The sequence below is a fragment of the Atractosteus spatula genome, chromosome 5 (genome assembly GCF_055471065.1).
Source record: "Atractosteus spatula isolate fAtrSpa1 chromosome 5, fAtrSpa1.hap1, whole genome shotgun sequence".
Taxonomy (NCBI): Eukaryota; Metazoa; Chordata; class Actinopteri; order Semionotiformes; family Lepisosteidae; genus Atractosteus; species Atractosteus spatula.
The window spans coordinates 43810108-43834862 of record NC_142710.1 but is presented as its reverse complement, the minus strand read 5'-3'; the positions used below and the strand labels follow the sequence as shown (position 1 = coordinate 43834862).

Below are 24755 nucleotides of genomic sequence, written 5' to 3'. Positions count from 1 at the left end.
GCCGTCTCCTGTTATGCCCCAAATTTCTGTAACTCTACCCCCAAGCATATCAGAGAGTCACCTTCTCTAAACTCCTTCAAATCTAGACTTAAAACCTTCTTTACTTAACTTCTTCTGTTCTTTACCCCTCTGCTCCTACTGTATTCAGTACCCCCATCGGTCTCCTCTCATTGTGTATTCTCATTGTGCATATCATGTGATTTTTTTTTTACAGTTATTCTGTAAAATGCTTTGAGAAGCCACCTTTAAAGGCCTTTATAGTGTCCCTGACACAAGCCATGAGAGGTCATGGCAACGCAAGGGGAACGCATGGTATTCAAATCAAACAACATACCTTTGTAAATTTGTCATAAGGGCAAATAAAGACAGAAAGATTGCAAAGACCCATCATGATCAGATGTAATAGAGCCAAGGATCTCCTGGAGTATCTCAGAGAATCAGCTTCAATAACATGCCTGGGCAGCCTGATCCAGACACCCACCACTCCTTGCATAAAGATATGCCTCCCAATTTCAGCTCTCATAACTTGTGTCCTCAGGCTCATTGATCAGCACTGAGTTCATTCTGTCAGGAACTTTCAAGTCCTTTCCCCCACTGGCAACCTTACCTGCTTATGGACGTCAGTGGGAGCAAAGTCTCCAAAGGCCTCCCAGCCCCCATCCTCATCCTCATAGAAGCGAATGTCAATGTCATCTGCAGTGGAGACAGAGGCATTGTCATCACGCCTAGCAAGGCTGCACATTGCCCAGCCCACTATAGCTGCAGGGTCTACTATAGTGCTGGGCGATAATTCGATAACGATAATTATCGCGATATAATTTTCCTCGATATAATTTCAACAAAAGTTCGATAAATGTTCGATATATACAGATGCAGCCATTCAAAACGCATGGGGTATTTCGTGGTACACCACGGTGGGCGTGTCGCATGAAAACACAGTATCACGCGGTGTATCGCGTCATTTGACGTCATGCCGGAAAGTATCCGGAATCACCTTGTAAAACCGCCAGGAGGAGCCAATAAAGCTTAACCTCTCATGTACAGCATTTGAGCTTTTAAATTTAAACTGTGTATTACAGCATGTTAATCATCAGTCATTAAAAAGTTGGTATATTTTATGAAAGCAAGATTGCTCAGTTGGACAAAAGTACACAACCTACATTTATCATAAATATTTTAATTATGCAGAAATATTTTATGCATCAAAGCCTTTACCGAAGATATTACTAATAGTATTAATAATGAATGACTTTGGACAAGCTGTAAACTCAAAGTATTACGCTGGTCCACATTCTTTCTAACCCTCATTTTAAACGAAAATACTTTTATTTTTTTCTTTGACAAACACCACAGCATTTCGTTGATCTAACTAACGAGGACAGGTCATTAGCTAGCCAATACGATAAAGGAATGACTTTTTTGCTAATTTCTTTAGCACATTTGTACAAGCACTTGGAATCTGTCCAAGCCCTACTTTGTCAGGCATTTTCTTTTACTGCAACGGACATAAAAACTCCTTTGCTTTTAACAGAGCGTTTAATAATTCCAGGAATCGGTACTTTAAAGAAAAAATACACACCAGTATTCCATTTCTCCCTAAACATTTTAAGCATCGAAGTCTTTAACTAACATGTGAAATAGCGTGTAAAAAAGTGGTAGTTTTATGCTTTTCTGCTAATATAATATGGAATCGCGTATCTAAAGAAATTAATAACTATATAATTATATTCGTGTACTGCGACAGGGCTGTGTAGGGCTGTTTCACCTCTTTCTCCTCACGTGACTTCCCCAGTAGCCCACTGGTCTACGTGCCTGATTACTAACCTACAGGTTGTGTGTTCAAATCCAGCCGGCATCGCGACTTTTCTTTTAACAAACATTTCTTTGAAAAAATAGAATAGCAATATCATGGACAATTAATTGACTTTTATATTTCTAAATATCACAACATGATCGAATTTAAGTCATTTTTAATAACAATAAATAGTCACCTTCTTTCCTTCTGACAACTGTCCCTGCTTCTGCTTCCTGCTTCTATTGTGTGTGTGTTGGGGGGGATCCCTTTAGATCTCCCTTCAGATTTAAAAGGTTATTAATCATATCTTCGGTGTCGCATCTTACCAGTGCAGCTGATCTTTTGCTGCCTGGGTCAACTATCACAAAGCTTTAGAGAACTTAACATTTCTATTATCAACAAATTGTAAATACGACATTTACATTGGCATTATTAATTTTTCACATGGGTGTATGGAGGATTGTCAGCTGTCACTGACAGTAGACCTCCCCTCTTAGGCTGCGCACACGATCTTTTAAATTTTTATAGAGAAATGGAGGCTGTACAGTATGCGTTACAATATAAACATTTATATTGATTTAAATCGCAAACGCGTGTTTAATTATATGTGTTTTTTGAATCATAATCAGACAAATGCAACATAAATTGATATCTTTGTCTTCTAAGTATCTTAATAAACTTTCAGCATAGCTTTCTCCCAGTTTAGATTTATTTTTCTTGGGATTTTGGGATCAAACGTGGAAAGATTAGATTGTAATCGTTTTTATTTTTTAAATACATTTTAGAAAAGTGTAATCTATACTAAAAAACTGTACACCACCTGCTATATAGATACATATTGTAATACTTTCGGGTTTGGATAGGACGGACACAAGAACTCAGACTTGCAGAGTTAAAGCAAGTTAAAGCCTTTATTTTTCTTCTCCGTCACCACCTGCCAGCCCAGCTCTCCCGTGCCCCCGCCCGCCAACAGCGTGAGCCAACACACCGCCCGCGCGCCCGAGAGAGAGAGAAAAGAGAGAGAGAGTAAGACCCAGGGGTGCAGAAGCAGGGAACTATTTACAAGGAAAACGGATACCTCCCCAGACTGTACGCCCGCTTCACTGTGGGACAGCCGCAGTGGTCAGCAGCATTCCTAAACCCTGCCCTGACCACTTTCACTCCTGTCCTGCTCTTCCCCACACACCCCAGCCGGGCGCTCTTTGGCCTCTGCCCGGGGCGAATGTATATTTAGATATTTAGACCCGGCGCTTCACCGAGAGAGCATCTGCATTTATAACTTAGGTTTTAAAATTAGTCAAGCAATATGAAGCATCTCTTTTTACTTTTAAGTCCCTTAATTATCATTAAGCACAGCTTTCTCACCACTTAGATTACTTTTTGATATCATCCTTAGACAAAGCAGAAACTTCTTGTATTTTCCGATGACATACAAGTGGAAAGATTACAGATTTTAATCGTCTTTAATTTTGTTATGTTATACATTTTAGGAACGTTTCATCTATACAAACACCACAAAACTATTCTCGGTTGTATTTCTGAATGTTATGTTACACTTACAGTAGTTCACTGTTTTAAATACATCTAATTAAGAAAGTTAGGTGTAAGCATAAACTATTAGTAATCAATAATATTGAATTTAGCACTGTAATAAGTTGTTGCACTTTCCCCCGCATCTTGTAAAAATATATTTTCATTGTTTAAATATACATTAAATCTGACTATCATATAATAAGTTCAATACAAAACCAAAGAAAAAACAGGGTAAAATATAATTCAAAATATTTTGCTAACAATGTTATCTGTTTATAAATAATAAAATGTATTAACTAAGGAGTAGGATGGCACAGGTGAGTGCCTCGGTGAGTGCCACCGATCCCTCGGTGAGGCAGGGAAGGAATAAGCCAACTCTTCCCACAGCAGGCGGTGAAGCGCTCCTTGCTTAGAATAGCAATATTATGGACAATCAATTTACAATAAATATAGAAAAGCACATATTAAATTTGGGAAATTTGGTTTCAAAAGTCCTCATATCAACGATGCCTATACTGTTTTTCTCTACAGTATGCTAATCTATTGTAGTGCATTCGCCCCCCTCTTAGGCTGCGCAAACGATCTTTTAGATTTTTATAGAGAAATAGAGGCTGTACAGTATGCGTTACAATATAAACATTTACTGTCAAACTTTAAATCAACAATTGATTTAAGACGATCTGTCAAAGCGCAATGAAACCTATTACTCGATTCTTATGGACTCCCGGTCCCGCCAGGGATTAAAAAAAACATGCAATCGCGTATCTAAAGAAATAACAGTATACAGTAACTATGTTCATGCACAAACAGTAGCATGTTACATTATTAAATTGGGTGTCTCCTCTTGCCAGAAAGCGCTAAATTGCATTTTGAGTGCAGTTTTGGACTTTTTTTTAAATTACAACCCATAAATAAGCTGATACTGTTTAGACTTTTAATTAATTTAAACTATTACAGCAGCACAATGTGCTTTTTCACGAAACCTCCTAGAGTAACGAAATGTCTTGCGTTGTACAGCTACAGGAGTGCCAATCGTAATCGTTTTTATTTTTAATCGTTTAATGCAGATGGCTGGTGGCATGTTCCATAAGAGTACAGTAATTAAAAACCATTAATACTTTCGTTGGAGTTTAAATAAAGTTGATGTTTTATCTAGGGGCTGCTTGCCTGCGTCTGAATTGCGACTTCTAAACTGTGAAAACATGTGTCTGTCTTTCCATGGGGGGAAGGGAACCTGATCTGCAAGGCCCTTTGGCTACAAAAGTAAAAAGAAGGCGCTCGCTCTCTCTCTCTCTCTTTTGATTATTACATCCAATAATCAAAAATGACACAATAAACATAACAACCACAATAACGACCAACCAACAAAAACAACCATATAAACATAATACCAACCAAAAACATAGATAACAAGCACAATACAAAATCAAATATATCAAACCTTTAAAGCAAAACCGTCCTCCAATTATCAACAAATCTCAATATCTTGTACGAATTATTCGAAATACAAACCAAAAACAGCCCGCAAACTCTCTCAAATTCATCCAATTATCATAATCCCGCCCCTTATGCAAAACCAAACCCTCCTCCCATCCCAATTTATCCTCTTTATCATAAACAAAATCCATCTCAATTTTCAACATAAAGCATTACACAAAATCAATACCTCAACACTCCATATTCAACAACGATAATTCACAAACAGCCAGAACATGTAACTCCACATTCCCAAATAGACCTTATTTCCATAGCCCCGCCCCTTATGCAAAACCAACATCCCTCCCCTGTTCTAGTCAATTAAGCTTCCCCCTCTTTCACTTCTTTTTCCTCACCTTCAACCTTATCGCTCCCCCTTTACTCTCACCATCTGATTAAGAATGAATAAAAGCATTGTATTTTTGTCTGGGTGCTGACAAAATAAGCACTCTCTCTCTCTGCTGGTGTTTGTAATCGTTTTTATTTTTAAATAAATTTTAGCAAAGTCATGTATTTTAAAAATCTTAAGATTTCTATATTTATGTCTTTATTTAGTGGTTTCATTAGTGACAAAGGCTAAACTTTCTTGGAAAAATGTCTTTTATGTAAACCATGTTTGCTATTAATTCATTTAGGGCTTACTGACAGAATTGCTGTTTTTTATGCATGCCAAAAAATTTCGGTGCCGTCGTCTCCACTTTAAAGGTACCCCCGTGCTGGAAGAATTTTACTTCGGAACGTTTGCCCAGCGTACATAGGCACATCCCGGAATTTTGACTTCACTGTGTAATGAAGAAATATTAAAGACTACTTAGCATAGATAAAAAAGCTATATCCCATGGTATAAGTATCTTATACACATATCTTTTTCTGTTGTCTTTGTTGATCTCTTGAGGATCCTTGTGATATTTTGAGCTCTCGTTGAATGATAAAAGTGTCGCAGTTTAAATAATTTTCGTTGTTAGAAATTATGAAACGCTTTGTTAAAAGCAAGGGAGTTTTTCTATCTGTTATAGTAAAAGAAAATGCCCGACGAACTAGGGATTGAACAGTTTTTCAGTGCTTGTACAATCGATGGAAATGCTCAAATAAATGTGCTAAAGAAACACATTTATCATATTGGCTAGCTAATGTCCCATCCTTGTTAGTTAGATCAACAAAATGCTGTGGTGGGTGTTACTTTTGTTACTTTTCAGCTTGTCCCCCCCTCCCGCTGAAGACTCGACCACTTGAAAATACCTGTGAAACCAGTTTAATTCGTCACAGCCAGCACTCCCGCAGAGAGTGATGACTTTGGTGCTTAAAATGTTTAGGGAGAAATGGAGTATTGGTGTGTGACTTACGGAGTTAAAAGCTGCCAATATGTATCTATATAGCAGGTGGTGTACAGCTTTTTAGTATAGATTACACTTTTCTAAAATGTATTTGAAAAAAAACACACACACGATAGAAGCAGGAAGCAGAAGCAGGGACAGTTGTCAGAAGGAAAGAAGGTGACTATTCGTTGTTATTAAAAATGACTTAAATTCGATCATGTTGTGATATTTAGAAATATAAAAAGTCAATTAATTGTCCATAATATTGCTATTCTATTTTTTCAAAGAAATGTTTGTTAAAAGAAAAGTCGCGATGCCGGCTGGATTTGAACACACAACCTGTGGGTTACTAAACAGGCACGGAAACCAGTAGGCTACTGGGGAAGTCACATGAAGAGAGAGGTGAAACAGCCCTACACAGCCCTGTCGCAGTACACGAATATAATTATATCGTTATTAATTTCTTTAGATACGCGATTCCATATTATATTAGCAGAAAAGCTTAAAACTACCACTTTTTTACATGCTATTTCACATGTTAAAGACTTCGATGCTTAAAATGTTTAGGGAGAAATGGAATACTGGTGTGTATTTTTTCTTTACTTTAAAGTACCGAGACCAGCCATATACTGTAATACTGTATGTTTATGTTCCAAAATTAATATCATTTCACATGTGTTATGCTCCTATTCTTTTTATGCTCAGCTACTAAGATTTCCCTTCAGTGGTAAAATTCTATATAAATATTCAATACTAAAACGGGCACAGTAAAGACATTTAAATCTTTCTATGACCGACCAACGCACCACGAGTGCCCCTGTCGGTCAACCAATCACGTACCGAGGTATTTTGCGTCCGATACGTGTCTGTGCCGCGCACTTTGAATGGCTGCATCTGTATGTTTATGCTTTGCGCATGATATGCGCATGCGCACAAAATACTGCGCGAGTGCAATATTTTGTGGTGTTAACGTTGTGGCAGCTAACGTGGTGTTGTTTACCCACACGGTGGTGGCTGACAGGATTGTAGTTAGAGTGGAGAAATGAGCGACACTGAAGCAAATGTAGTGCTGCCAACGACCAGCTCGAAGGACGATGACATCGTCAACAGAAAAGGTCATTCAACTTTGGTAATTTGGAGATATTTTGGCTTTTTACATTCAAACATAAAACAGAGCACTTTAAACTTTGAAGTCTGTCTGAGCCATCTTCTATGTGTGTTTTATCACACTGCAGTATTTAATTTTTCTATTAAGACATTTATTTTGTAAATTTTACTCATGCAAATTTTGACATAAAAAAGGCTTGAATACTCTCTACCTCAGATTTGTTTAATGTTTCTGCTGTTTGGCAAGTGTTTGTTGTGTTCTTAAAATAAAGAGTTGTTTAATTTACCAATTAACTGTCTGGTTTCTTCAACTTTCACTCAGGAGAAAAAATCTGCCTTTAAACTTGAAAGAAATAATGATTTGACATTTATCGTGATAATTATCGATATCGACTGATATTAAAATTTTTATCGTGATAATTTTTTTGGCCATATCGCCCAGCCCTAGTCTACTATGATCTCCATTCACAAGAGTAATTACCTAACTACTGCTTAACTGCTTATCCAAGCTTTGTGAGTTAAATTCATAGAGTGTAGATGCTGATCTTGCTAACAACCTGTGAAAGATAGCCTTGAAGAATACTATCCAAGCGTTTTACCTTAGGTGCAGATTAATTAAGGTAGATAAAGCCTTACTGAATATACTGGCTAGAACAAAAAATAATGTAAAATTAATTTCAGATTAACAGCCTCTGTCTATTTACACAGTGACTGAAACAGAGCTTCCACACCTCTCACCTTTCTGAACTTTGTCACAGAGCAGAAAGATCTCATCTCCCCCCAAAACTGAGCCGCAGGTCTTGTCCATGCGAGAGATCTTTAGGTTGGATGCATTGGGGGACTCTGAGGAGTGATATACAAGAGTGTTACAGACAGAGAGTTTCAAGTGTAGTGATAGTGTAGCTTTACAGAGAATGCTGGACAAACACAGTATTGTGATAGCATTGTGACCCAGAATCATTAGCTCAGCTATTGATTCTGGGAGGCTTGCAATGCAAGAGAGCAGAACACAGGGGGCATACTCACTGCTGTCGTAGATGGGATTGGAGATGGCTGGCTTCAGGGCACGGGTGTATGCTCCATCACTGTCTTGGATATAGGCAGTGAACTTTAGCCTCACCACGTTGAGATCCATCACCTTGCTCAGCTCTTTAGCCTCATTCATGATCTCCTGCTCTTCAGCATCTGTGAGACACATGCAGCTGTCAGACATGCACTCCGACACTTCAACTAACACAGTAACTGTATCACACTGCTCTGAGTCTCACTAGAACCCTGTACTGAGTGCTATCAGTGTCTCTTTCTGTATGAAAAGAACTTTTGAAACTTCTGAAAGCAGATACTTCAGCCCCTCAGAGATATTTTGTTATTCAATAAGGTTTACTCTCACATCAAGCTATATTTTCCCAATGTCAGTTTTATTCCTTGAGTGAATGGCTCTCTGACTCACAAGTCATGCTCTTGAGCCCTGGAAAGACTGTGGTTGCTTTTGTTTTGACGTTGTTCAAGGCACATAGATTCTTTTGAACATGTGGAGACCAGAACTAAATACAGAAGATGAAAAACATTCTTAAAAAGAAGACATCACTCATGCATAATGTCACGGTGCTACAGAAATAGCAAAAGTCACATAGGAGGGGATTTCTGAGTTGCTTTTGTTGAAGGTTAATCACTCTGTTTAATATTGTTTTGTTACAGACTTTTCTCCCTGTTGAGATCAATCGCCATTAACAACTCCCTTAACTCTAAATACGGATACATTGCAGATTCTGAACAGCAGTTTTTTCTTGACTTCCGTTAAAATTGGGGCGGAGCTTGTTTCCAGCTGGAAGAAGATCTGCTTGATCACAATGCTGTGCCTTGGCAGAGGTAACACAGCTAGGAAAGAACACTGTGTGTGGACTATACACAGTATATGGTTGTTTAGCTTTGTGCTACGTGTAGGGTCTGATGCACACAGTCCTGCAGAAAACAGATAGGTATGCAATACTCCGAGAAAACTGCACAACTGGGAGTGAAGGTGCTATTGATTTTAATGTACCGAGGCTCTGCGTGTCTGCTGAATCCCAGGATGCCCTAATGGTGCTACAGTGTGACATGATCCTAAAACACAGCCGCTCTCTCACCCTAAATCACAAGGTGACACACAGCTTCCTGGAGTCCACAGAATTCTTCTTACCAGTGAAATGGCAACTCCCCCCTCGCAACTTCTTCCTCTCCTCTCTCAGCCGCTTGGTCAGGACGTCCATCACTCCCCTCTTGGTCACATGCAGGATCCCCAAGTTGTTGAACCTTAGGACAGCAGGAAGGTGATGCCATTACTCCCTGAGACAACACGTTCTGCACATTCACAGTCATTACAGCTAACAATCACGCACACAGCAAAACACACTTGCAAGCAGAGGGTATTATTAATAAACCAGCTCCTACATCTCGACCTGGAAGGAGCCAGAAGGCACATCCTCACCTGCTTAGAAATATGCTAGTTACCCAATAATGAGACTTTAATTTACATATTCTCCCCTCCATGAGGTACTGGCCAGAATAAAAATAATACTGAAGAAGATGAAGATGGACGTACTGTGCAGTGAGGTCATTCGGGCCCACTGTGATGCTGCACACTCCGTTCTCGTTGCACTGTTTACCCACCAGGCTGTGGGCGTGCACCCGGGGTGGGTCGGTGTGTGTCACCAGTTGAACTTCAACTCTTGCATAGCCTACATAGTTACACACCTGGGGAGACACACAGGGAATACTGTCACATGGCCCCTGTCCTGCTCGCACCTCTCCACAGGACACCAACATGGCCTTCTGCTGTTCACTGCTCCCTCTTCCAGAAATAAAGTACACATCATTACCTCACAGTTTCCTTATTTCTTTACACAGACCATGTTGCTTGTGCACCTGGCCTAGATTTTGACCTTTTGTCAGTTTTTCCCAAAATAAATTCACAACTCTTGGGGGTAATAAAAAGCATGCCTGAAAGCACTCTGAAATAAAAAGCACTTCTCTTTGGCCTCCAAAGTCCTTCAACATTTATATCTACTAATCTACCAATTCACATTTAAAACGTTCAGTTGTTGGGGGGCTAGTTTGCCCCCTGTTGTGTCTATTTGTCTCCTGCTTGACTATATGTCTTAAACTTTGTCTTGAACTGTGACTATATGAATGTTCACATGCATATGTGAATAGGAGCCAGGATGCAGGAGCCAGGAGATAGGAGCCATTTTAGACACGGTGTTTTGTCCTTAGCCTTTGTGAAAGGCCCACAGTCCCTTCCACCTCTCCTTCACAGTGGAGAACTTCACTTGAAAATGTCTGTCTTCATCCACCCTATCAGGTTTGCAAGGATTTTCCCCTCCAGCTCCCTGACACCCCACTCGTTGTTGTTTAGGATAAGGGGAGTCCTTGTCTTCCAAAGTTCATTCTTCTTGATGGACACCAGAAGGCAAAGCAGATACTTTGTCTTTTTGTCCATGCCTGTCAATGCCAACCCCAGCATCACTCTCTGATAGGTGAGCACTATTTGCACCCCCAAAAGCTGGACTAGGGTCCTGCCTCCCCCACACCCCCTTGGCAAAAGCACACTCTGTTCTCTTTTCAGGCATTTTGTCTGTGGGATTAAATAGGGTTATTTCACCTGACACTGTAGTAGGAAGTGACAACCCCTCCACCTTCTACTTCACAAAACAAATCCTCTTGGTTACTGGAGAAATTTGATGGCATATTTGCAACTCTTTAAACATTGCAAAACACAGGCACAGCACACAAGCCACAGAGCAATATGAGAAAATGAGCAAACAGATCTTTGCAGTTTTGATTCTGAGAATGAAGAATCGAGGCAGAGCAACTGAGCATTATTAACCAAGGAATATGCGATCACATACTGTGGACAGACAGAATACAGAATAAGCAGATTTTGATTGGAATTCAGATTTGTACTGATGGGCCTTTATCTAGTCAACACCACTTCCACATGTTTACATGGCCAGAATACCTAATCAATTAAGCCCTGCAGTGCGTGAACAGTGTCTCAGTGAAGCCCTGCAGTGCATGAACAGTGTCCCAGTGATGGCTAGCTGAGGGGGCTTGTGACTCACCTTGACAGTGGGATATGTCTTTTTGTTTTTTTCACTGGACGCCCCTGGCAGCCCCCCATGAGAGGGGCCTTCACATTCGTAGCGGAACCGGAACCCTCTCTGTAGGTGGAAGCAGACAGACAAGTGAATGGACATGTGTTAGTCCAGAACAGCTGCTAGTTAACAGTTCATGACAGCTAACAGGCCCTGTCTGGTTATTGTGTGTGTTTCAGACTAAAGCAGGACAGCTAACAGGCCCAGTCTGGCTCTAGTGTACATTTCAGACTGAAGCAGGACAGTCACTGGGCTAATGATCTCCAGGATAGGCCCCTGTGAATGACCTTATAGCTGGACAGCAGTGAATACTCTACTGCTCTCTGAGGCTGGAGCTTCATGGGAGCTGTGCTTCAGGTACCTCACTTACCTGTTTGGGTTCCTCAATAATCTGCAGATAGGGCCCATGCACTGCAACCAAGAACACAAGATATCTGTCACAAAACAGCTAAAAGCCCAACATTAAAAACAGGAAAAAAAATCCTCATCAAACTGATTCCATTTTCTGTTAGTTTGTGCGTCACAGCAACACAATGGTACAGTACAGGTATGTAACAGTGAGCAGACTGCTTCATGCAGGGAGACACCTCAGCCTCACAGCAACCTCATACAGCAGCCTGGCTCACTCCAGATTTTACCAGCTGCAGGCTCTGATATACAGTAAGTATGGTCTTTAGCACAGTTTGTAAAGGAACCAGTTGTGTGTAAAACCTGCAGTGAATCAAACTATTGTGCAATGGTAGTCATCTTCACTATCCTTCCTAGCAAATGAAAGGGAATGAACAGGAATGAGCATCAATGCACACTGACATCTTTCCAAAACTGAGTTATCAGCCAAGGATGCTATCTATACTTAAGTGTCCAGATAGTGGTAGCCCAGGTATCGATGAGGTTTTCCTTTGCTCTGGTTGGTGTGTAACCTGTTGCTGCTGGAGCTCCTGACTTTGTGATTGATTCCTGGGTGCTCACCTGTCTCCAGGAAGGGCTCTGCTTTAATGTTCATGTTCATGTGTGGCAACATGCTGTAATCCCCCAGCATAATCTGCAGATGGAAAGCAATGGGATGAATATTGTAGAGATATAACAAAAAACTTGTAAATACACAGGTTCACCATTTAGCATAGAAACTAAAAACATGCCCATGTCTACCTTTTGGAGCGAAAGAGAACAACTCTTCCACACAATGACCTCAGCAGAATTCACTGACCGCAGCAGAGCTCACACACTGACCACAGCAGAGCTCACTGACCGCTGCAGTGCTCCCACACTCTAACAGCTCCCACACGCATATTTTACTGACCAAACAGAGCTCTCAATGACCATATCAGAGTTCACACTGACCACAGAAGACTGACCACAGCAGAGCTCACACTGACTGCAGTAGAGCTTACATACACCTCCGTTGAGTGAAGGCACTAAGGCTCTACCCGTCAATTATGTAATCAGAAATGCAGTACTTATCAATGCTTTACTGTAACGGAAAGGTGCAGCAATACAGTGCAATCACAATGGAGCACCATGGTATATTCTGAAAACCACTGTGTTCTGCAAGCTCTGAGCTACAGGATTGTGTGTAGATCATCAGGAATAGGACAATAAAGACTGTTTATGATGTTTGTACTGTTTTGAGTTTTGCTATTCGTGTGTAAGTTTAAATTAAAGATTAAGAAGAATAAAACAGCTGTTCTTACCTCACTGTCTATCATGTAAGTATTCTCATCCATCCTGATGGAAAGAAAGAAAGGTGGCAATTAATTAAGCAATTAAGACTCTGTGATCTTCTGTCATTGCCTTTATATCTGCCCCTAGGTCTGTGCCAACATGTTCTTCTGTATGAATCTAAGATCAACACTCTGTTTAAATAACTTAAAATATGTTTTTGAAAACACAAATCAAGTTAATTTCTATATTAATTTTGTTAGCTAATGTTTTTATGGTAACACACGCTGTCAGCATTTGAGGGATTTGTCCCCAGAAAGCCCATGTAATTTCAAACAATAAGATTTTGCATACTGAATTTACTCATCTCTGAGAACATCCCTTCATCTAAAGGGGAAAGCTGAATACTCAATCTGATCTCTTACCAGACTGTAAAAATCAGTAATTTTACTCGTATTGAAAATCACAAATCATCTTTGAGAAATAAATTAAATCCAAGCAAACATTTTCAGTCAGAAAACCACATTTCTTTCACACACTACAAAGCAGTCACTCTTTCTCTCTGCGCTGTTAGGTTTTGTTTGTAGTCTTTCACTCTCTCTGTGTGTATAGCTAGTTCCTGCCAGGAAACAGGCCAGGAAAAAAGCCAGAGAGGAAAGCCCCCAGAATACCAACTCTGAGCAAGGCGCTGACGTCACTGCAGACAGCCAGGCCAGCCTGCCGCCCCAGAGCAGACATCAACAGCACCCTGCAGTGGAAACCCCAGGCCAGTGTGCCGACAGGGCAGGACCCCCATCATTTCTTATTTAATGAAATAGTACTCGTCTGAATGAATGAGATTCTTGTGACAGTGACAAATACCTCTAACTCTAATTAACTCTAAATCACACTAACATTAATGAAATCAACAATATTTGTTACTCCAACTTGTTCAGTGAACTCTCTTGTTACAGATACAGTGTCTAATGCCAGCATTAGTGCATTATTCAAGTCACTCCATCATAATGGCCATTTAGCATGGTTTTTGACCTTTGCTTAAAATTATCCCTTTTAAGTAACGCAATTTAAAACATAAAGCAGGCATGAGCTGATGCTATTGATATACACACTAACATCCTTCCAAAATTGAGTTATCAGCCAATGATGCTATCTATACTTAAGTGTTCAGATAGCGATGAGGTTACTTAACCCAGGTAGCGATGAGGTTATAGAATATGTGCAACACACAGCTGCTCACATTCTATATACATAGCATAAAACCAACCTAACAGACTTTTAGAGGGGATTTAGTGATTCATAAGAAACACCTACAAAATACCACACTTAACAAGGTGTACAGTACATACAATCCTAAAGGACAATTATATAAGACATCCAGAGACACCTGCCAGTGCAGATGTGTGTTTAGCAGATGCTGCTTCACACACCACTCAACATCATGTACAATTGTCCACTAAAGCTGCACCGAACCTACAATTATTATTAAATGATTTAAACTATTATTATTAAAAACAGTTTTGCAATTAAGACTTTACAGATCCAACTTCAAAACACAGGCAAGTGGAAGAATTATTTTTCCTTAGCAGGACATTCTTTTTTTTCTCACGTACTAACTGGTGTTAGTCAAACTGTCATTTCAGGCACTGACTGTGGTCAAGCACAAAGTCACCACACCAAAAGCCTGTTCTCTTAATGGGTGGAATTTGAAGATTCCTGTGAAATCTGTTCACTTTAACAGTACTGTGCAGCACAATAAACCCCACTACCATGACAACTGGCTTTCAGTTACAACTGACAGTGTAATCCCACCATGTGTCTCTCCCCTTCAGGTGCACAGTGATCATGATCAGTGATAGTGCCTTATTCTACTGAAACTTTGAGCGATTATGTCTTGGCAATGCAAAACACTGTGACTGTAGTCAATGGGCTTCACACAAGATCACAGCCACTAGCCTGTAAAGTAACAACTGGGTCCATCTCCCCTCACTGCAAAAAACTGCTTAGTGCAGAAAGCATTTGTATTTGAGGGCAGGGGAAGTGTGAGAGGAAGCAGACTATGGGTTAGACTGTGCTGGGCCCATCCTTAAGACAAAAGACATACAGTACACAGTCAGGGGATTTCTGAGGTTTTCACATGCCATGTCACTGCCTCCTCTTACAGTTTCTTCTGCAACTTTAATTGGTGGAAATGGAAGACTCTGACTGACGTACTGAGGGACAAATCTGAGATCTGGAGGGGGGCTGACAAGAATAAATAGAAATTTCCCCCTACACTAACTGGAATAAAATAATCTATATTAACAATTTATTGACTATTGAAATGAAATCACATTTCAAACATTATTAGAGGGAAAGCCCTTGAGCTGCTATCATTTCATTCTTAATTGAAAAAATGTTCAAGTTTCTAATTTAGAATTTTTTTCTATTTTCTTTATAAGAAAAAGGTCATTCGTTCACATTTCAAGAAGAAAAGCACATCTATCATGCTAGGAATATTGTTGAATTGTTTAACTATCCACTAAGAGTTCTTTATATGGACAGGACACTTTGTAGAGTGACCAGCCCATACTGTATATTGTAATTCTACTTATGATACCTTGGCAGTCTTGCACTGGTCCAAATGCCACAGATATACAGTTCCAGTCAAAAGTTTGAGTACACCTGCTTGAAACCAGATTTTTCATGATTATCTATGCTTTAAACTGTATAAAGCTGTCTATAAACACTTAATATTTAATTATATGATATGTGTATTTATTATCTTAAGTGAACTGCACTGAAAATGTTAAATTTTCATTTTCAATAAAATGAACACCCAAAGCAAGCAGATTTCAGTCTGAAGCCCAGGTTAGTTAGACGTCAGAAATGTGTATAACATGGTGTTAGAACATTAAAAGAAGCTAAATTTTGTCTTCGTTAGATGTTCTCACAGTTAACTAGCATGTTACCTCATTTACCCTTAGTCACCAATTATTGGTAAACAGGTGAGGGTCCATTACTAAAAATATATAGAGAGCATGGGCAAAAGTTTGTAATTCCTGAATGATTATGGCATAATTTGCTCAGCAACCAAGGAAAAAAGACAGTCTATAATAATTTTAAGAAATGAAGGTCAATCTTCAAGACAAATTGCAAGAACTTTGCAAGTGTCAGTAACTGCTGTGGCCAAGACTATCAAGCAATATGAAGTAAGGACTGAAAAAGTTCAGGGACACGAAAGGTGACCTCAGAATCAAGGAATACGTTCATTAGAGTCAGAAGTCTGCAAAACCGGTGACTAACTGCCCCTGAAATACAAGTTGAGCTCAATACAACTAGAAATACAGATGTTTCAACATCAACAGTTCAGAGGAGGTTGCGTGAAGCTGGCCTCAGAGGTCCAGTTTCTGTGCTTTTTGGCCTAGGTAAGTCTTCTTCTCTTATTCTGCATTCTTAACTAAGGTTTCTTTACAGCAATTCTTTTTTCCTTTCTTAACAGAGCAAATTTTGCCATGTTCATTCAGGAATTACAAACTTTTGCCCATGCTCGCTATATTTATAGTAATCATGGACTCTCACTTGTTTACCAATAATTGGTGACAAAAGGTAAATGAGGTAACATGCTAGTTAACTGTGAGAACATCTAACAAAGACCATTTTAAACTTCTTTAAGTGTTCTAACACCATGTTATACACATTTCTGACTTTTAACTAACTTGGGCTTCAGACTGAAATCTTGCTTTGGGTGTTAATTTTACTGAAAATGAAAAATTAACATTTTCAATGCAGTTCACTTAAGATTATAAATATTGTAAATATAAAAAAATATGTGTATATATATGTAAATAAATATTAAGTGTTTATAGACATGTTTATACAGTTTAAAGCACAGATAATCATGAAAAAATGGTTTCAAGGAGATGTACTCAAACTTTGGACTGGTACTGTACTCCATGTGTTCATACTGTATCATTTTTCTGAGAATGCAAAATTGACTGCAACTCCATATCTCAACTATCTTCAGATAGTTTTGAGTCTGAAGTGTTTCCCCATCATTTATGAGCTTTTACATACTGTAATGTGTTTCTGCTGATGTTTAAGTACAGTCAGGGGAATCTTTGCCTGGGCTGCCATACAGTATGTAAGCATTTCATTGCAGTTTAACAAAAATCTCCAGACCATGGCTCAGAGATTCCTTCCTGTGGACATTAACAGTCCAATACAAGGGATACAGGGGGCTCACTCCCAGGTGGAACACACTCAGTCCAGGGCTGGGGTCATACCCCCTGCTTGTGTGGACATCTCCAGTCCAGGGAAGGGGACACACTCCCTGTTTATATTTGCTAAGAGTTAGGAGAGTGCAGTCCCAGGCCTGTATGATTGAACTCTGTAGCAAAGCCTTTAGTCAGCCCTTTAGTCAGGTAGATTTATGGGAAGAAGCCTGTAACTGGGGTTTCCAAACTGCAATTCGAATCACTACGAAAAGAAAGCAGTTTCACTACCAGATTACTCAAGATTTCCTAGCCGGTTTTCTACCTCAACTAGTTCTCCCCATAACACAGGGACTGCACCTAAAAATGGCCACAGTCCCTGAAATGATCATTGAAAATGAGGGATTCTCCCTTCCTCACACAATGCCACCGTGATCCACTGAGATTTCAAATTTTCCTTTTCCACACAAATGACAAGTCTGTTGGCTCCATCTTGACTACATTACAGTGAAGTCATAGAAAATACACAGTGGGGGTGTTGGTTGATATTTTAAGCTTCCATTGTGTACAAAACTCTTGTTAACAATTATTTGAAACACCTTGATTGGGGATTTCTGTCCATCGTTGTCACCTTTAGTTTGTTGCTTTAGTTTTTTACTGTGCTGCACTGAGTTGCTGTACACTCAGATATTTTTTACCCATTCAGACACAGATTTATGAATAGCACTACCACCTTGTAGGTGAGAGGAAAGGGACAACAAATATCAGAAGGCCAAGATGTTGGCCGCTCTTTCTGCAGAAGACTGGTATCACCTAGCTTTCTAGGAGAATTTTACCTTGGACAAAATGTTCAGAATGGACCTAGGCTGTGAATTATTTAAGAAATCTTTATTCTGAGACACTATCCATGGAGACACAGAGGCACTGAATTTAGTCATAAATGACATTTCAAGATGATTTACTAAAGGCAAAGGTAGAAAGATCAAGGATAGAACTAGTCCTCTAAGATACAGTGAATAAACTAAGAGTGTTTGCAGAATGTGGTATAGCTACATCACTAGAGGTTTTCTTACAGTTCTTTTAAAGAAATAGAAACAGACCACATGTATATTCAACAATCAACTTCTATTACACAACAAGTGCTTTTGTCAGATGCATTTTAATTATTTTTTATAATAGATTATCAGCCCTGACTCCTGTATACCTGGACTTACTTAAAATAATCCTTAATTATTAAAGTAATCTGCAGAACCAGAGTAAATTAAGCAACCACTGATCAATTCAGTCCTTCACTTACTGGAAACTTCAAAGTTCTGCAAAGGCAGAACTAAACTGAAGAATCTTACTTAGTCTTGAAAGAAACAAGATCCTAAACCACAAATATTATATTGTTTCTATCATTTTCCATTATTTATAAATATTCTGAATTTTTCTATTTTTTCAAAAAACTGGAAACTGTCCTTTTATTTGAGAAAAATATTCTATCAACTAAAACTAGGATTACCCAAAGGTCCCCCAAAAACCTGCTGCCAGGGTGTCTACAGGTGTTCATGATACTGATAATAACCTGAATAAGCTCATTTTCGGCTTATTTGGACCAACAAACAGCTTTGTTCTTCAAGGTGCTGCTGCTTTAAAGAGACCTTGAAAACATGCAGAGACTAGGACTAGACATCTTATAAACAAAAAACAACATCCGTCCATTTTCTTCATTTGCTTCATCCAATGAGGGGGTCACAGGGGAGTCAGATCCTATCCTGGCAAGCAACAGGAGCAAGGTAGGAAACTGGAGTACCTGAAGAAAACCTATGCCAACAAAGGGAGAACCAGCTCCATGCAGATACATAGCACCTCAGGTCAGGGATTGAACCCGGGGTCCCAACACTATGAAGCTACAGTACAATGCTAACCAGTGCGCCATCCTGACACCCTATAAACAACATCATGGTTAGTAAAAATAAATTACGGAGTTTCTCTTTCACGTCTGGGGTACACGATGACATGTTCTTTTGGTTTAAAGCTTGAAGGCAGTGGAAAATCACCTCTCACTCTTAATCCTGCACTGAGGCAGAGCGCAGAGCTCCTGCCCTGTGGAGATTTGAGCAGCTCTGGTCCTGTGGGGTGCTCTAGCAGGATGGGTTAATTGAAAGCCTCCTCCCACCGGCTCAACTCGGCCCAGGTCTGCGCTCTGCGCTTTGCGCTCTGTGGCGCTGCTGCGGGCTGACTCATACTGCAAATAGGGATTTTTCTTCGGGATTTCAGATGGCGCACCAGGGCCAGTGAAGCTTGGGGAAAGTTGCAGGAAAATTTCCAAGAATGAAAAAGATAAAATGTTAAAAATGGAACAACAGGTAAATCAGGCTGTAGGTGTTTTGTTTTTCCATTCTTGCTGTGAACAGGAATAACCCTTATTCTAATCACTGTGAGAAATTCAAGCTAGCATGCCCCAGTTTCTGCTTTTGTTTTTAACCTTGACAACACTCTTCTCTCTTCCCTGTCCAGTGTGCTGTCAGTCACTCCCTCCCCTCTCACCCCTGTCTGACAGCAGTGGCAACCTTATTTTTAAAGTTGCAAGACCAATTTTAACAGGAGATAACTCTACCACTTTGCAATTTCAAAACAACAACTTATTTCACCCCACATAAAAATCACCAGCAAGTCTGTTTTGTTTTTTCATTGCTGCAATAACTCAGATGTATTTCACAGGATGTTGTGGGCACAGGTCAGCACTTCTGAGAGAAAATGTTCCATTAGAAAGATCTTTGGGGAACCCCAGTGTCCAGAAAAACTATCTAACAAATCCCTCCCCGAGGAACCCCAGTGTCCAGTAAAACTATTTGACCAACCCCTGTCTGAGGAACCCCAGTGTCCAGTAAAACTATCTAACAAATCCCTCCCCGAGGAACCCCAGTGTCCAGTAAAATTATCTGACCAACCCCTGTCTGAGGAACCCTAGTGTCCAGTAAAACTATCTGACCAACCCCTGTCTGAGGAACCCCAGTGTCCAGTAGAACCTGCAGGTAAATTCTCACTCTCCAACAGAGACTGCAGTTACATTTGAGATACTCCATACCCTAGCACAACATCTATTCAAAAGTCTCGCGAAGGTACTGTACCTCAGTCTCCAACACAGGTAAAACTCTCACATTTCACTTGTGAAATACTTGGAGGAACTTCACTGTTCACTTCACATTCTACATCAAAGGTGAGACTTTCTGTCCGTCATAAATGCATGAAAACACTTAAGTCTGAATTTGAAACAAAACTAGCGATGGCTCACAAATTTAGTGACTAAACACATAATACTGTACATGCTTTCCAACAATTACAAAAGCAGCTAGAGCACGTAAAGTGAGAGTCTCATACCTCAGATTTCCTGACATGATGCCTGTTCACAGACACAAAAGGGTGCTCAGCTCCCTGGCAGTTCTGTGAAAGGACACAAAGAAGTGTGTCAGGCTGCTAGAGTCCCTGTGATTTCCAGTTCAGTATTCCCCGGTGTGCTCACACCTCTAGCAGAACGAGTGACTGTGACACAGAACCCTAGAGATGTGGGAATTTCACAGGCCTGAGTCAGGCCCAGCCTGCTGACAGGGAGGAAAGCCTGGAGTTTTGCAACCTAACCTCCCCTACGATGACAGCTTCCTGTTCCGTAGCACAGACAACTCAGTGGCAGGCCGTGGCTGTGCAGTGGAGTTCTCACTCCAGGCCCCCTCAAAGCCTCCCTTCCAGCAGGCCACTCTGCTAACAGCCTGTAGTCACAGGGTGGCTACCACCAAGCTATTCAATAAAATCCGTATTGAGGCGCTGTGTATCCGAGCCAGATGGTCAATTTTTTAAGGGAGGTTTCCACAAGGAGAAATAATCGGTGCTATTGCACACAATCACGGTATGATAAAGAGTGCTGTGAACTGCAGGGCACTATTTCCTGTTGACTGAAACAGCCTGTTTGGCACAGAATACCCAGTGTAAATCAAACTCACTAGGCTCCCCTGAAAGTCTAACAGACTGTGCTATAACAGTGAAAGACCTGGAGCATGTGTGTGAAAAATCCATGATGAGACCACCATGTAAAGAGATTTGCTACAGACACTGCTAAGCTGGCTGCAAGGGTGTGTGATGAGAACGAGTGTGTCTATATCCTCTGACTTCAACGAGTCACACCTTAATGGCCTTTTGGGATTTGAAAGTCCTACCAATAAAAAAATGTGCATGAACCATGAACGCTGAATATAGGCCTGCGGCCTGGGCATTGCCTGTAAATGATACTGTACAACAATGAAACCTTTTTTGAGCAAAGTTAGCATTTCTATAATACATAAGCATTTCTTTTTACACCAAAGCAAGAATTCTGGCCATTTACACAACTCACAAAACCCTGCTGATTAAGGGTGAACCTTAATCTTTATCTTGCTCTGGTCATTATAAAATTTAATCTCATCAATTGTTGAAATACTGTTAAACAATGAACTCATTGACATGAGGACAGATGAAGAATAGCTGTTCCTGATATAACCAGCACATCTCCTACATTTGATCTCAGAAGAGGGATTAGGGATTGTATTATCTCTCCTCTTCTTTATTTACTAGCAAACAAACACTCCCCCATTTCTATTCTCTAATTCCACATAAAAAACATACAGAATACAAATTTATGAAAGTTTACATGTTGGTTAAGTTGTCAAATGTGGATTCTCATAATCTGAATCAGAATTATCAGGAGTGACCTTTCTCACTAGATACCCCCAAAACATACAAGTAAGAGCTCAATAAATTTTTAATTTATTCACAGAGATGTTATTACTAATGAATGTGCAACAAGTTTAAATATTTTAAATTATACCACTGGATGATTAATATAATTAAATAAAATTAATTAAAACCACCTTAAAGAACCCTGAAAGCATATGTACCTTAATACCCAGACAGGGCAGGAGGTTTTAATTTAATGTCCCTCTGATGTTAATAGATTCCCCTTCAGAAAAGCCAGGCATTATTGGTATGTAAAAATACAAAATTCCCAGTTGTTAAGAAGGCAATAGTTTGCAAGTGAGACAAGAAATAAAGAAAGAGGTTGTAATTTCCAAACACAGAGCTTTAACAATGTGATAGACTTAAAAAAGGACTGCCTGTTACAAGTAATTAATGTATTTCAAGGAATTCACATCATATAAAGACAATGCCTCTATCAAATAGGGCCCTATGTAGGAGTTAGTTACAGACCCCTACAATACATTGGATCAGCTATGAATCTGCTTAATTCTGACCTACTGTATCTAATGGAGATCTTGCCACGTGGAACTCAGATGCAGAAGATAATCTCATATTATGTTTGTTGAAACATAAAAATTACAGATCTTCATAGGCTCTTCATATTATAGGCTATGATGTATATAGTGTATGGTGTAGGCTATGGTGTATATAGAAACATATATTCACACTACTGTACATTTAAAAAAGAGAAAGATAATGACGATTTGACCTCACTGATGCGATACCAATATAAAGGAGTCTATTAAAGACACCAAATCCATAGAATAAAAAGGTGAAAAAAATTAAAAAGGCTCACTTTGATCCATGAGATGTGCAAATTTTTTAAAGATACACAAGGTTTGAAAAAGTAATTTTTTATTGCTGCATTGTTGATCCTGACATCTGTCCACTTTTGTGCATTTCCAGCTTTCCAATCATGTATTCAATACCTCTAATGAACTCCTCGAGAGTGCAAAGAGTTAGCTGTTTCTATACAAGTGTTTCCTCATGTTCTCCTCTTTGTTATCTATGTTGTAATGAAGAATTCTTTTTGTAGAACAAAGACACTGCGAAACACAGTTTCTAGTGTACTGAGGTTAAAGGAGGCTTTGTAGTACAGAACCCAACCAACTATAAATTAGCGGCCTTCTGTTAATTGTTTTTACAGGCCTGAGAAACGTTAGAAGACGTCTTGATGAAACATTGAAAGGACCGTGAGAGACCCACCACGATCACCTTTCAGATGACAAGCACACCGGAGAGATGAGCACACCACTTCAGCCCTCCAACACACCTTCTGTAAAGCCCATCACTTGGAGACAGCGTGTCCTTACTCTTTTCCTAAAACCTTCCAAAGGCCACGTCTGTTGGATTGTATTTATAACTACATGAATAAATCTTAAAGACAGGAAAACTGGGAGGTTGAGGGAAAAGGCGAATCAAACTCCAGTTTACAGTTAAAAAATGTAGCCTTGGTAAAATAAATTAATGTGTGCTGTTGTGACGGAATCCCGAGTCCCAGCAAAGTTAGCAGCACAGGAAATACGAGACGGAGGCTCAACTCCTACATGTCTCTCTCCACCGGACAGACAGTGCAGAGCGCGGCCGTCCCGGGCGACAGTGTACCGCTGAGCCGTCTCAGTAGCGCAGGCTTGCGCTGGGGTTGTCCAGACATGAGGGGGCAAACTGCAGGGCTGTCACCATTTCAAATACCACTGCAGTCAGAACAGAGTCGAAACCGTAGGGCCCGTGACATACAGTATTAACACAACCGACCTTGACGTGTGCATTGCGGGCAGTCTATTTACCTCTGTACATAATTTTCTTATTTTCTAAATAGAACGAATTTCAACAAAAGTATTTTAAACAATTTCAAGTCGAAATTAACGGCACAGATAGCAAGGTACTTGACTACTTATTCATTTTTTTGGAGCAACAGTTTCAATTTATTATCCGGGGGTCGGGATGAGCTCCCAAATCTGCAGCTGTCGCATTAATAAGAATGAAATGGTGTGATATCGCACTGCACAGGCTAGACGCGACATGCATGTATTTGAATATATCTTACCTCTTCTGGATATTCGGGAGCACCTGGTTGTTTACTGTATCGTTTCAGGAGCAGAGATGTTACTGTTCTTCTCCAAGTTTCCACAAGCACTACCAATATCCTCACAGGGAGCGCAAATCCATAGTTAAAGACAAATTAAAAGGCACTGCGGTTTTCCCCTAATGAAATCTTCTATATTGTTCGGGTGGATTAAAGGCAGGTTTTTCAAGGCAGCCCGCTGCTTCTGTGTTACACATCAACACTCTGCTTGTGTGCAACTCCGGCAGGCGGAAAGTCCCGGACAGAGAGGGGAATTCCGCACAGTCCGCTGTCACGTTTCCGGGCCGCTCATTGGCTGGCCGCGTGAAAAGTCGGGTTTGCATATACAGTAGATCCCGCCCTAAACTTGTGCTACCAGAAAGTGAGCAAATAAAACGCTGAGTTGAGAAGAGTACATCACGTACACGTCTTTTGTCATGTTTGAAGAGTTTAGTGTACTGTCGGGGGTAACGTTTCACAGTTCAACCTAGATTCCCAAGGAACTTCTAGATTTCCAACAGGTTTTACTGTGCCGCAAATACTGTATCTCTTGCTGTGGGGGACAGTTCTGTAGTTCAGCCTTCACGCATTTCCTAACACAACAGCATTACCCCCCGAGAGAGCATGGAGGAAACCCCCCTAGTTATTTTTTGTTATCATTGTCATGGCTGAAAACAATAATTTTGTGTTTCAGGAACTTAATAAAAG

At 40.0% G+C, this 24755-nt stretch overlaps 1 protein-coding gene across 4 annotated transcripts in view; it reads right to left on the bottom strand.

Annotated features, from left to right (window-relative positions):
- Positions 1-24307, bottom strand: part of nfkb2 (nuclear factor of kappa light polypeptide gene enhancer in B-cells 2 (p49/p100)) — a 38018-nt gene extending 13711 nt beyond the window's left edge. The window contains exons 1-12 of one of the 4 annotated variants that reach the window (XM_088915340.1): positions 24030-24284; positions 20576-20638; positions 19252-19494; positions 13052-13085; positions 12330-12402; positions 11731-11771; positions 11328-11426; positions 9809-9960; positions 9407-9519; positions 8254-8412; positions 7966-8070; positions 608-693 (exon numbers count right to left, since the gene is read on the bottom strand). In XM_088915340.1, coding sequence (XP_088771466.1) covers positions 608-693; positions 7966-8070; positions 8254-8412; positions 9407-9519; positions 9809-9960; positions 11328-11426; positions 11731-11771; positions 12330-12402; positions 13052-13085; positions 19252-19494; positions 20576-20592 — 1122 coding nt within the window. In that variant the 5' untranslated portion in view covers positions 20593-20638; positions 24030-24284. Of the gene's footprint in view, positions 1-607; positions 694-7965; positions 8071-8253; positions 8413-9406; positions 9520-9808; positions 9961-11327; positions 11427-11730; positions 11772-12329; positions 12403-13051; positions 13086-19251; positions 19495-20575; positions 20639-24029 lie in introns of all 4 variants that reach the window. The other 3 variants (XM_088915341.1, XM_088915342.1, XM_088915343.1) reach the window with 3 other exon arrangements.
- Positions 24308-24755: the final 448 nt, after the last annotated feature.